Source organism: Schistocerca serialis, chromosome 6 (genome assembly GCF_023864345.2).
Source record: "Schistocerca serialis cubense isolate TAMUIC-IGC-003099 chromosome 6, iqSchSeri2.2, whole genome shotgun sequence".
In the NCBI taxonomy this organism is placed as follows: Eukaryota; Metazoa; Arthropoda; class Insecta; order Orthoptera; family Acrididae; genus Schistocerca; species Schistocerca serialis.
Genome location: NC_064643.1, coordinates 444722961 through 444737113, shown reverse-complemented (window position 1 = coordinate 444737113; position 14153 = coordinate 444722961). Strand labels below are relative to the sequence as shown.

Sequence of the window (14153 nt, the reverse complement as noted above, 5' to 3'; positions counted from 1 at the left end):
ACGGGACCATTGCTTTTCACAATATATATAAATGACCTAGTAGATAGTGTCGGAAGTTCCATGCGGCTTTTCGCAGATGATGCTGTAGTATACAGAGAAGTTGCAGCATTAGAAAATTGCGGCAAAATGCAGGAAGATCTACAGCGGATAGGCACTTGGTGCAGGGAGTGGCAACTGACCCTTAACATAGACAAATGTAATGTATTGCGAATACATAGAAAGGAGGATCCTTTATTGTATGATTATATGACAGCAGAACAAACACTGGTAGCAGTTACTTCTGTAAAATTTCTGGGAATGTGCGTTCGGAACGATTTGAAGTGGAATAATCATATAAAATTAATTGTTGGTAAGGCGGGTACCAGCTTGAGATTCATTGGGAGAGTCCTTAGGAAATCCATCAACAAAGTAGGTGGCTTACAAAACATTCGTTCGACCTATACTTGAGTATTGCTCATCAGTGTGGGATCCGTACCAGGTCGGGTTGACAGAGGAGATAGAGAAGAACCAAAGAAGAGCGGTGCGTTTCGTCACAGGGTTATTTAGTAAGCGTGATAGTGTTACGGAGATGTTTAGCTAACTCAAGTGGCAGACTCTGCAAGAGAGGCGCTCTGCATCGCGGTGTAGCTTGCTGTCCAGGTTTCGAGAGGGTGCATTTCTGGATGAGGTAGCGAATATATCGATTCCCCCTACTTATACCTCCCGAGGAGATCACGAATGTAAAATTAGAGAGATTCGAGCGCGCATGGAGGCTTGCAGGCGTTCTTCCCGCGAACCATACGCGACTGGAACAGGAAAGGGAGGTAATGACAGTGGCACGTAAAGTACCCTCCGCCACACACCGTTGGGTGGCTTGCGGAGTATAACTGTAGATGTAGATGTAAATTGTTTTCTTCATACCTCTCCATTAGGGAAGGTGTGTATTATATTTTGAGAGTCGACGTATAGCTCACCATTTGAGATCTTGAGCGCTATTTAAATTTTTTACTGATATCTTATTAGAGAGACAGCAAACGCAAGGAAGTGATGAAGAATATCATACATAGGTCGTTTTAAAAATTTCATTATTGCTACGGGAGACAGTACTTGTCGAAACTATAAAAACAGGTTATATACGTCTAACATTAAATAAAAACTTGTTGAGACACAGATCATTCTGTTCTACTGTAGCCATCTGTCCGTTGAAACCACAGAAGATGCCAAAGTGCTCACTGTTAACTCTTCCCACCCTTCATCCATCTTTTACAAAGAATCACGAACTTGCGCTAGCTCACGTGACAGTCCTTGCATTCACTGACACGTTTGACACAGATGCTTTTGTAATGTGTTTCGTTTTCGATGATTGTGAAGCACACCAATGCCTTTAAATGTGCCCATAATCAGAAAACGAAGCGGTTAAGAGCAGGTGACGTGGGAGACCGTGATGATGTACATTCTCGACCAATAAATTACTCATTAAACGATTGTGTTATGTAATGTCGTACGAAGAGTGTGAAATGTGGTGATGCCCCATCGTGCACAACTTTCGTTGTCTTTTTGCAAGGCTAACGATCTCCACTAACGTGTGATAGAGATTCACATCTCGAATAAATTAAATAAAACTTTTACTGTGCCTTCTAAGACTGTGGTTCCGTTAGGCTGTCACCCACGGCTGCTCAAATGGCTCTGAGCACTATGGGACTTAACTTCTGAGGTCATCGGTCCCCTCGTACTTAAACCTAACTAACCTAAGGACATCACACGCTTCCATGCCCGAGGCAGGATTCGAACCTGCGACTGTAGCGGTCGCGCAGTTCGATACTGTAGCGCCTAGAACCGCTCGGCCACTCAGGCCGGCCACAGCTGCTGCTCACACATTGAAATTATAGTGAATCTGCTGCTCCGCTTCCATGAAACCTTGCCTAATTGCACCTCCCCCCACACAGCTACCATGATAATATTCAGTCACAGTCCGAACTGTAAACTGGCTGTGACCAACACCACCATCACCGTCAGAGGAGCAAGTACAGAGGCAAACACAACCAGTAAGAAATTAGCAATGAACATCATCCACGACACAATTATTGGTTTCCAGACGTATTTTTATAGGATTTTTGTTTTTTAGTTTTCACCAACATCGCCTCCGGTAACAATTTGTAAGACACTCCGTTTTAAACATCCAGTATAAATCAGCATGTATTTTCTTTAAGTCTGTGTACTACTTTCTCCATATTACGCATTTAGTATGTGTCAGAGTCAAGGTTTCTGCAGTTATTGTTGATATTTCACTTCTTTATAATGAAAGTGCATCTTGAAGGAGAACCTTCCCCCAGTCGACAACAATCAGAGATAAATTTTTAGAGTGCATTTTTCCATGAATCACTGTAAGATGATAATTCATCAATCTCATTTGTCTTACAACGCAGCTGACTGCATACAAACATATTTTATCCTTGGCAGAAGAGAACGGGATCCTGACGACCAAGGAGATGGCAGCACAGGCGTGGGGGTTCTTCCTCGGTGGGTTCGAAACTTCCTCCAGCACTGTAAGCTTCTGTCTGTACGAGCTCGCTAGACACCCGGATGTTCAGAAGAAACTACAAGAAGAAATAGACGACGTGATGAAGAAGACAAAAGGTGATGTGACGTATGAAGACATAATGACCCAGATGCCATACCTGGAAAAGGTGGTGAACGGTACGTTGTACGATTTTGATTTTTTCGTGTATTACAGTAATTAAATTTCGATGCTGAATACATGAAGAGCCATTAAGGGGGAGAACGGAGTTTCCTAACAATATATCAAAAACATAGTTTTCTATTTGTCCGCCGTTTGGGTAGTTAATGGTATCCATATACAACAATGTGAAGCAAAGTAATTTACTGCGTCAGTGCAAACCTGTACCACAAGTAAAGCTCAAATATTCTCAGGAATGAAGAGGACCACAGTTGACTAATCCCTACTTGAAACATCATCGTAAGCTACCCTTACAAGCCACATTTTTGTACCTACAAGTCTAAGATAGCTTCCGGTATACCTTTATCACTACGCGATTTTGTACTCTCTATACAAATACACAGACACACACACACACACACACACACACACACACACACACACACACGTATGTAAACACACACCCCATACACACATGTGCACAAACACACACACACACACACACGTATGTAAACACACACCCCATACACACATGTGCACAAACACACACACACACACACACATGCGTATACACACACAAAATGAAATAAACAGAAACAGAACCTAGAGAAGGGGCTTAGATATGCCCTTTTTATTTGTTGATTCATTCAGAACTGTATGTTTGCAGTTGTTTTTCCAAAAAACACCTTATACCCTCATGCTATCAACCACAGAGTATAATAAGGTTTACTCTAAGAGCAAGTGAAGAGCTTGCCAAAATATGTTAATCACATTATTATAATTCCAAGAAGATCTTTTACATAACTTTAATCTAACTTGTTATTAATTATCCATGATCAAGGAACACTTATTGCATATTTTTAGGAATAGAGTTGTTTATTTTGGTATAGAAAATAAAATTGTCGGATTTATGAATCCCTTTACTCTGGTTTTGCACATAAATGATCAGAAAATAACAAGCAGAAAAATGCTCCTAATGGAGCACAAAAATGCAAGTATGTTCCTGTTTGTTTAAAAGACGGACTGAAAAGTGATCTTCCGACAGTCTTATTCTATCTTCTTAAGCACCTTTAAAAACTTTCCAAAAATTTTGGCATACGAACGTATTCATGCTGTTCTAATGTTCAACTCACCTCAAACTCCCAGAAGCTCTCCTACCTCTAATTAACTCACACCCACTAGTCCGTCACTGTTGTCTCTGTTACCCATCCACTCACAGTTGCTCTTTCTCACTCACTTATTCATCCCAACTCATTGTCTATATCTCTTTGTTTCTCCTGTATCAAAATTACAGCCATTTCTTCTTCTGTCTTACTACTGAAGTCTCCTCTCTCTGCCGCAGTCTCCCTCTTGCTCTCTCTTACTCCTACTATCTCATTCCTTCCTTCCTATTGTTGCTGTCTCTTCTCACCGTCAATATCTCTCTGTTCCTCGTCGTCAGTGTCATATATTCTCTCTCTTAATCACTTGCTCCCACCCAATTCATCTTCCTCTTTCTCTTCATTCCTTCACTCAGGTACTTTCTCCGTTACTCTTTTCCTAGAATTGTTCCGTCACTGTCACTGCCCCCCCCCCCCCCTCTCTCTCTCTCTGATAATGCAATAGTCGCCTTCACTCTTTCTATAACACAAATAACACAGATACTGTCTACTAATACTTACAGTATTTATTACTTTTCCATCTTTTTACCATTACCACTGTCTTCTTTTCTCTCAGCATAAGAAAATGCGAGTATGTTTGCATGCCAAACATTTTGGAATTTTTTTTAAAGGTGCCGAGGAAGGTAGAACGAGGCAGCTGGTATGCCACATTTAAGTCAGTCTTTGAAATAAACAGGAACATATTCACATTACTATGTGCTCCAGTAGGAGCATTTTTCAGCTGGTTCCCTTCTTTCCCCTTCTGCAGCAGGAGCATGTTAGTCATAAGAAACGAAATGTACTGGTCAGTAAAATTTAGACAGTCTACTTATGTGAAGTTGAAATAATACAAAACTTATTTTATACCTCAGTCGGATTTTACGTGCAAATTGTTTTACGGGTACGTCTGTAGTACAACATAGGGTTTCCAGATGATAACGGAGACACTTTGCAGCATGTTTATCAGTGCTACGTCACTTTGTAAACCACGTTTTCATCTCACAACCGATTTTAGGTGCGTATTTGACATGTGCATGTAGGATAATTTTGAACCTTTGTACCTCTGAAACGGATAAAGATATGAAGAAAATTTTCAAGGTTGTTCAGGACCAGGATCTTAAGAATCCGTTGTAAAAATTAGAGCCCTTTGCTGTGCATAGCCGTCTCAGAATCCACGGCAAAGTTTTCAGCACCAAAATTATAAGTTTTTTGGTGTTTCTCGATAACACATTAAGAGGTCTGTAAACGGGGAGATGGCTCTTCTAGATAGATGCATAGAGAACACACCGTTAACATTTCAGCAACTTCCTATGGTTATTTATTATTCAGATTTCGCATCACACCGTATTTTTCGTGTAGAAGAAGGGTAAATCTGAACATTAGTATCTTGGAAACGGATAAACATATTTTACAAAATTTTCTTGAAATCGGGGTCTTAGGAATGTTTTTAAAGTTTCAGCTATTTCCTCTGCGTAACCGTCTTCGAATCCTCGGCTGGGATTTGGTCAGCTTGTGACGGCGAAAATATAGTAAAAAAACCCTCTTTGTGACGTTTTCCGAGGAAATGCACATAAACTAATGGTGCCTCCACACTTCCCATCAAGTTCACCGTAGACCGCCTCAAATACAAAAAGAAACAACAGACGTGCTCCATTTGCCTAAGTAGGAGAAAGTATGTCACATTCACCTTTGACCTTGTACTGTAGGATAGTGAGACTGAGACGAACGTCCTGTTGGTTATACGAATGATCCCTATTCCTATTTTTTATCACCAATAAAACCCCTGTCACATGCATACCATTATAAAAGTGTGTGTACGGATGTTACATTCAAGACTATACCTCTATTTACTTGATGACACTGCAATTCACGCTTACATATCCGGGAAAGGACGCTTCGAATCACTGTCGTGGTGTTTTCTCTACCGTTCCACTCTCTAACGGCGCGTGGGAAAAACGAACTCTTGAAACTCTCTGTGCGAGCTCTGATTTCTCTTACTTGATTACGACGATAATTTTCCCCATGCAGCCTGGAGATGATACAAAATTTTCATATTCGGAGGAGAAAGCTGTTGATTGAAATTTCGTGAAAAGGTCTAGCTGCAACGAAACACGCCTCTCTTTTGCTCATCGACACCCGAAATCGCTTACCACATCCATGACGCTCTCCCCCTGTTTCGCGATAATACAAAACCAGATGCATTTCTTTGGACTTTTTAGATCTTCTCCGTCAATCCTGTCTGGTAAGAGTGCCACGCTACACAACAATATTGTAGCAGGGGATGGACAAACGTAGTGCACACAGACTCTTTAATAGACCTGTTGCACCCCCTAAGTGTTCTGTCAGTTAAACACAGCCTTTGGGTTCATTTCCCACAGCATTATCTGTTTCACCTTTGCAATTTAAGTTGTTCGTAATTGTAATTTCGAAGTATGTAGTTGAATTGGAGGCCTTTAAATTTGTGTGATTTAATGTATACCGAAATTTCACGAATTTGCTTTTGTATGCATGTGGTTAAACTCACACGTTTACTTCTTCAGTGACAATTGCCACTTTTCGCTCCATACAGATATACATCTATATCATCTTTCATTTAGTTTCGATCTTGTGATGACTATACTGTAGATAAATGACAACATCGTCTGCAAACAATTTAACGGTGATGCTCAGCTTGTCTCCAAAACTGTTTCTACAGATCAGACTAGTCAACATTTTTTACCTACCACCCACTTTTGTAATTATGTTAGTAGTAAAATTCTCTAACCGCCAACCGGTTCCACAACAATGGTTATTTATAACTTAGGAAAGTAATTTCAATTCATAAAAGTTGTAAAGCAGAGTTACAACAAGTGAAAGGATGTAATAATAATTAGTTACCAAAAACTTGACGTCAAAATTTTATGAAAATCTGATGAAAATATTTTTAAAATTCCTACCACCTACCGTCCAACATGGAAGCTGAAATGCCCACTAGTGCCCTTTAGGGACCACGTTGAGTACCACTGACACAGATGGTCGTATTTCCTCTTACAAGCACAATGAATTTCGTTTGAAGGTCAAATGCCCCCAGTGCTGCTGATGATTTTCCTATTTCCCAGCAGTCTTCCCTTCCATTCCCCTCCATGTAATAACGTTCGAACTACCTAGGACTATCAAAATCTCACCCCTTCCGCGTATTTAATCAACATCTCTAGTTCTACATATATTCCCTCTATTTTCTCGTCATCGGCTTGTGATGTGGGTATGGAAATCTGTATGACGATGGTGGATGTTGCCTCATTTTGAAACCTCAGAAAAATAATTCCGTCACTTTATCACTCATAGCGTCCCACCCTTTTACCAGCTATACCAGACTGCTGTCCATTAGATTTAAGATCTTACGCGTAGTGCCACTGTAGAATAATAATTAAGATATCTACGATGAGATATGTCTTTTTTTTCAGAAACCCTTCGTCTGCACCCTCCAGCTCCAATTCTGAATCGCGAGGTGGCGAAGGATTATAAACTGCCAGGATATGACTGTGTGTTGGAGACAGGAACTAAGGTGATCATTCCAGTCATGGGACTCCATCATGACAAGAAGTTCTTTCGAAATCCTGATAAATTCGACCCGGAGCACTTCTCTGAGGAGCAGGTGGCATCCCGACATACCTACAGCTTTCTGCCTTTCGGCGAAGGGCCACGCATCTGCATTGGTGAGTCACTTCTACTTTCATATTTATTGATTCTTTTTAATTGTTACATAATTCTTATGAATATTTTTACACGTCCAAAGTAACCGAGATATAAGTATTGCAATAAGATTTCTTACGTCTACACTATGTTTAATGCCCGCACTAAACAATCAACAGCTGGCGCCACTCACGAATTTAAAATACATTCAGAAATGGGAGTACTTGAGGTAAATATACTTAGTTCATTGGAGGTAAGTGTGAATCACAAGAACTCTCAATCATGTAGGATGATAGTACACTGTTTTTACGCACGGAGGTACAATAAATCAGCAACTAAAAAAAAAGCTCACTCAGGTCGTGTTGTTATGTTGCCATTTTCTTTCTATGCCCATGCTGTTCTTTGTCTCTTTTTCTTTTGTCCCATAGTAGGCTCCTGAAGATAGTATCGTATTTTTGAAAAAGTTTCTATCTTTCAAATGTTTAATGCATTTTTCTGTAGAATGAAAATATTTCATTTTTCTTGTCTTCTTATTGAATAATGAAGTTTTTTTGTTGATAGTCTGTAAACTTGGTGGACCACTAAGACATTTGGGAAGGTTATCTGTGGCCATAATGGCGAGAGCAATGCGTCACTTCGTACAGGAGATGATAATGGTCAGAAAATACCTGCATCATATATACGCCTAGATGTGTAGTTAATGTGTGTCGAGGTTTCATGGGTAAAAGTGCAGCTTCCAAAGCTTTGTGGAGGACGGTGGGTAACTGATAACATAGGAGTGCACAGGTTAGGTTTGCAAGGCTGTTGGGTTTACATTTTGAAGCACCTGAGCATTCACTACGAGAGTTATCCCATTGATAAGATGCACCACACACTTTCTTGTGGCCTGCTCCACTCTGATTGAGCCACACATCACGGAGGCTAGTCGTGGAAAGTATTTATTTATTTATGCTCCTCCAGTATCTGCATTAACCATGCACAGCACTTCGCTAGGCAATGAAAGCATATTAATTTTTGCCGGCCGGAGTGGCCGAGCGGTTCTAGGCGCTACAGTCTCGAACTGCGCGACCGCTACGGTCGCAGGTTCGAATTCTGCCTCGGGCATGGATGTGTGTTATGTCCTTAGGTTAGTTAGGTTTACGCAGTTCTAGGGAACTGATGACCTTAGAAGTTAAGTTCCATAGTGCTCAGAGTCATTTGAATCATATTCATTTTTTTAAAAGAAAACACCCCTAACGTTCCGATGTTTTGACTCTTAGGGCAGTGCACTTTATCCAACGATTTTCTAGTGAAAATGTTTGATCCCTGAAGTGCGATTGTTGAAGATTTACAAACACATGTCTTTCGCTGCCGTACCCTCTATCTGGGATTAAAAACATATTCTCACAAAGAGCTTTAGAAGTGGAAAAAATAAGTGAGTACACTAGAGACGTAACACGAGTTCATACTGGGGAAAGGAAGGAAAGAATTATCAAATTGATAGTCCTTTGCAAAGGAACCATGCTGGCACCCACCTTAAGCGAGGAAACCACAAATCTTAGAGGGAAGGGATTCAACTGCCACCTTCCATAATGTGTCCAGTATTTTACCACGGCAGTACCTCACTCTGTAGCTGTGGATACCTATGGACACCAGTGTTCTAGCACTATGGTATGTCGCACACCTACAGCTACAGAGCCATGTGGAGTCCAATGTTTCATCTCTGAAGGCCCTGACTCTGTGTGTAGTTTTGAAATGGTTTAAAGGGCTCCAAGCACTATGGGACTTAACATCTGAGGTCATCAGTCCCCTAGACGTAGAACTATTTAAACCTAACTAACCTAAGGACATCACACACATCCATGCCCGAGGCAGCATTCGAACCTGCGACCATAGCGGTTGCGCGGTTCCAGACTGAAGAGCCTAGAGCCGCTCGGCCACAGCCGCCGGCATAGGTTTGAAGACAGGTGGAATACCACACTGGTAGCTCACTCAGTGTGTAGTGTGGTGGCATGTGGAACTTAATGTTCTATCATTGCAGCCGGCCGAAGTGACCGTGCGGTTCTAGGCGCTGCAGTCTGGAACCGCGAGACCGCTACGGTCGCAGGTTCGAATCCTGCCTCGCGCATGGATGTGTGTGATGTCCTTAGGTTAGTTAGGTTTAACTAGTTCTACGTTCTAGGGGACTAATGACCTCGGCAGTTGAGTCCCATAGTGCTCAGAGCCATTTGAACCATTTTCTATCATTGCATACATCACTTGTCATGTAGATGTATAGATGGTAGATTCCGCTGTACTACACTTGTGATGATTCAGTTGGTGTGCAAGTGTGTAGACAGGTGCGTCACAGTGTACTACCATTGCAGTAATTCATCCAGTGTGTAGGTGTGGAGTCAGGCGAAATTCAGTGTTCTAGCGCTATGGTACATCCCTTGGTATGTAGGTGTGGTGATTGGTAAAAGCGAGTTTTCGACCACTATAGTAGTTCTCTCGATGTGTGGGTTTGGAGACAGGTAGAATCCAGTGGTCCATCACTGTGATACATCACTCATTGTGTAGGTGTGGAGAGAGGTGGAATCCAACATTTTACCACTGTGCTAATTCAGTTGGTGTGTAGGTGAGTAGACAGGTGAAACAGAGTGTTCTGCTACTACGGTACTTCACTCAGTGTGTTGATTTGAAGACAAGTATAATCAATGTTGCACCACAGTGGAAGCTCCCTCGCTGTGTAGGTGTGTAGACAGATGGAAACCAATGTTGAACCGCTACAGTACCTCACTTGGTGGGTAGGTGCAGAGGATGGTGCAATGCAGTGTTCTGCATCTGCGATTCGTCACTTGGGACGTAGGCCTGCAGACAGGTGAAATCCAGTGTTCCATTACTGGAGTACCTCACACGGGATGCAGGTGTGGAGACAGGTGGAATCCAGTTTTACACCTCTTCCATACCTCATTTGGTTTTTAAATTTGGAGCCAGGTAGAATCCAGTGTTTACCGGTGCGGTACCTCACTTAGCCTGTAAGGGTGTAGACTGGTGGAATCCAGTGCTCCTTCACTTGATATCTCACTCAGTGTACGGATGTGGAGACAAGTGAAATCTGTATTTCTACCACTACAGTAAGTCTTTTGGTGTGTATATGTGTAGAGAGGTGGAATCCAGGGTTCTGTCATTATGTTCTTTCATGACGTGTGTTGGTGCGGAGAAAGGGGGTATCCAGTATTCTAACACTGTGCTACGTCAGTGTATAGGGGTGGGTACAAATGGAATCCAATATTCTGCCAATCTTGTATATCATTTGGTGTGTTGGTGTGTACACGGATGGAATCTAGTGTTCTAACATAACTTGGTACGGAGTAATGCAGACGACTGATAGCTGAAAGCTATTATTTACAAGCAATGGAAATACTCAATTTAAATGGCTGTAGTGGTTGTAACTGCATCGAACTCGTATTCAGCCTTCAAATACCACAGAAACCACATGATGAAATGTATAGCAAATTTTAATACGAAAATCACCTCCTCTGTAGTACTAAGATAAATGGCAAATGAAAACATTAAACACCACGCCTCCTAGGCCTGACGGGTTTCAAACGCTAAGCCTCTCTTAGGGTCTCCACATCGCTGCCATTCAATTACGGCAAAAAGTCGTCGGATGTGGTTCTGAGTTGCGTGAAAACTTAAAATGCATTCCTTATGCAACTATGTTGTCAAATCGTGGACTTTATTATCTTTTTTTCCTACAAAATGTCGGTCGAAAGTTTGAGACAGAGAACTCTCCTTACAAAATACCGTAACTCGTTGTTTGTAAGAGGTCGAAAGCGCACTTTGCTGCACATTCTCTCTCTCTGCCTTATGTGTGTTTCTCCCTGCGACTATTCCGTCGTGTGGGTTCCATTTTTTTTTCAAGATTTTAAGAATTTTATTTTTTTCTTAAATTCTTGATCGGAGATGCTTCATGACGCTTGAGACAGTTAAACTTAGGAGGGAATTCACGTGGGCCATAGACCCTTGAGTGATATTAACTTTGTTCTGTGACCTACAGTACTTAACTATTTGTGTATCCGGTATTCTGAGGTGAAGATTGGGGAACAGCCCACAATTCGAGTATACGAGCGTAGAAATTCGTCTAACCGCACTTAGGCTATGCTATGAATCAAAATAGTCGTCTCACAGTTTTATTTGGGATATTGAGTGGAATGAATTTTTTGATTCATTATTTCGAAATTTCAAGACTGATTGTTATATTGCTAGAGAAGGCCGAAATGCACGCTATAAGCTCACACAGGATGGCGTGAGGTCTGAAACAGGATAAGTAATGAATGCTATAAAGAAAAGTACGTAGCTTCTGGAATACTTAACTTTAATCCATCATTTGTATACATCGTTCTTGATGAGACATGCTTCATACGATAACTATCAATTGCTATGGCGCCTTGCTAGGTCGTATCCATTGACTTAGCTGAAGGCTATTCTAACTATCTTCTCTGCAACTAAACGAGGCTTCGTCAGTGTTGCATCGCTAGCTAAGTCGTCCGTACAACTGGGGCGAGTGCTAGTAAGTCTCTCGAGACCTGCCGTGTGGTGGCGCTCGGTCTGCGATCACTGACAGTGGCGACACGCGGGTCCGACGTGTACTAATGGACCGCGGCCGATTTAAAGCTACCACCTAGCAAGTGTGGTGTCTGGCGGTGACACCACACTGATAAGACGTAACATTATTTTTCGCACCACCAATGAAGTGATGGCTCCTTTATTTTGTTGCAGGCATGCGTTTTGGCTTGATGCAAATGAAGACGGCGATAGTACATCTGCTGTCAAAATTTGTCGTACTGCCTGTGGACGACAAGCCGCTACGGATGGATCCGAGCTTCCCAGGGCTTACACCAATCGGCGGTATGAATTTGAGGTTCGAGCGGCGACAAGAGCATGCGTGCTGAAGACCTGCAGCTGCAGTGGAAAACTCTGTGGAAATGCCTGCACACACTGTGTTCACATCCGCTGACGAGTGGATCCAACATTAGGCCTCTTCTATGATGGAACACTAGCACCATCTGATTAATCAGACTGTTGTTTAACAGTGTGGATAGTGTGCAGTTTTCTACTGATACTACCGCTCTAACAACAGGTGCCAATCTTTTGTTCTGTATTTTGTTGGATGTTCATTGAGATTGATATCACTGTCAAATGGAATAATTGCTCATTTAACTATAAAAATGTTTCATGGTAATGCGTGCCATTTAGTTACCTTGTTGCTTCTGTGTGTCATCGAGAAGAGTTGAAAACCATTCCTCACATGAAACTTGGTCCAATTAGCTGACTACTGTATATCTATTCTGTTGTTTGAAATATAAACACTTTCGGTAAGTTTCCTGTTTGACTACCGTTGTGAACATGAATAGTGGTCATGTGATACCTTTTATCTTCTTGTGCTTCCACAGCTGATTAATACGAAATTTAAGAAAACCATCATAGCTGTGGTTCAGTGGCTAGCACACTGGACTCGCATTCGGGAGGACGACGGTTCAATCCCACGTCCGGCCATCCTGGTCTGGTCTCCTTCCCCAAAACAACCCCAAACATCATAGTTGTTATCTTAGGTGGATTTAATAACCAATGGGCAGTTTCATCATACACGAACATCCTCAGGTGAACTGCAGATCAACAAGGTAGAATTATATACAATACACTAAAAGATGCACATAATATATTATGTGTAGCGTCACAGAAAATATTCACCAACAGTTTTTAGAAATAATACGAAGTGATAGAAATATTGTGGTGTCATGGTTTAAAATATTGAATCACCGAAAAAGACATTGAAAGGTGTCTTGCAATACGACAAATACAACGCTTCACTTGGTCGACTATGCTTGGTATAAGCACAGCTAGTAGTACGTGCTATGTACAGGCTGTAGAGGGACACGCAGAGCTATACTGGGCTGGCATTGCAGGGCTGATCAGTAAAAGAATCAGACATGTAAACATACCGCTTCACATCTGTCAAGTGAGACATATCGATTGTGAGGCACCGTAACTGTATCAGACAAAGGTAATGACTTTCACTTCGAGAATGTAACCAAGTTAGTACATGTATTTACAATCTTAGTTTCAAATTAAAACGTAAAATTACATAATACGAGCGCAATAGCTACGCCATGAAAGCCTAAACGAAAATTTACATTAACGAATAATAGAGTGGACAGTCACGTGAAAGAGACACCGAACAGCTACTCTTACGTTTTACAACGACTGTGTACAATCGAAAGTAGATCAGGATAATTGAGTACAATATAGGAGAAACTGATAGTTGTGATTACACATTATTATGAATGATGGTTAAAAAAAGTTTTGGAGAATGAGACGAGCACAGATCTTTAACCATAGAAAAGAAAGAACTGATTGAAATTGGTCAACCATGTCTTTTTCCCAAATTGTTAGAAACAGTCAGTTGAAAGTTCTTGCACAGAAAGGTTACAAAAGAGTGCGATAATGTCTACAGCCTCTCACCTCATTCCAGAAAAATTCTGAACAAGAATTTACTTAATCAACCAACCTACCGATAAAACTTTTCACTGATTTAGAACAATACCGAAAATGCTAAAAATAAAAAGTTCTTTTGAAAAGCGCAGATGAAAAGTATATATATTTCATTATTATGCAACTCCGTAATACACAAAAAATGACAACGACTTCACTTATCAAGCATG

The 14153-nt window shown here is 41.3% G+C and overlaps 1 protein-coding gene across 1 annotated transcript in view; it reads left to right on the top strand.

Annotated features, from left to right (window-relative positions):
* Window positions 1–12810, top strand: part of LOC126483881 (cytochrome P450 6k1-like) — a 32345-nt gene extending 19535 nt beyond the window's left edge. The window contains exons 3-5 of the mRNA XM_050107137.1: window positions 2440–2676; window positions 7239–7490; window positions 12211–12810. Of these exons, the coding sequence (XP_049963094.1) occupies window positions 2440–2676; window positions 7239–7490; window positions 12211–12383 (662 nt within the window). The 3' untranslated portion in view covers window positions 12384–12810. The remainder of the gene's footprint in view (window positions 1–2439; window positions 2677–7238; window positions 7491–12210) is intronic.
* The last annotated feature ends 1343 nt before the right edge of the window (window positions 12811–14153 follow it).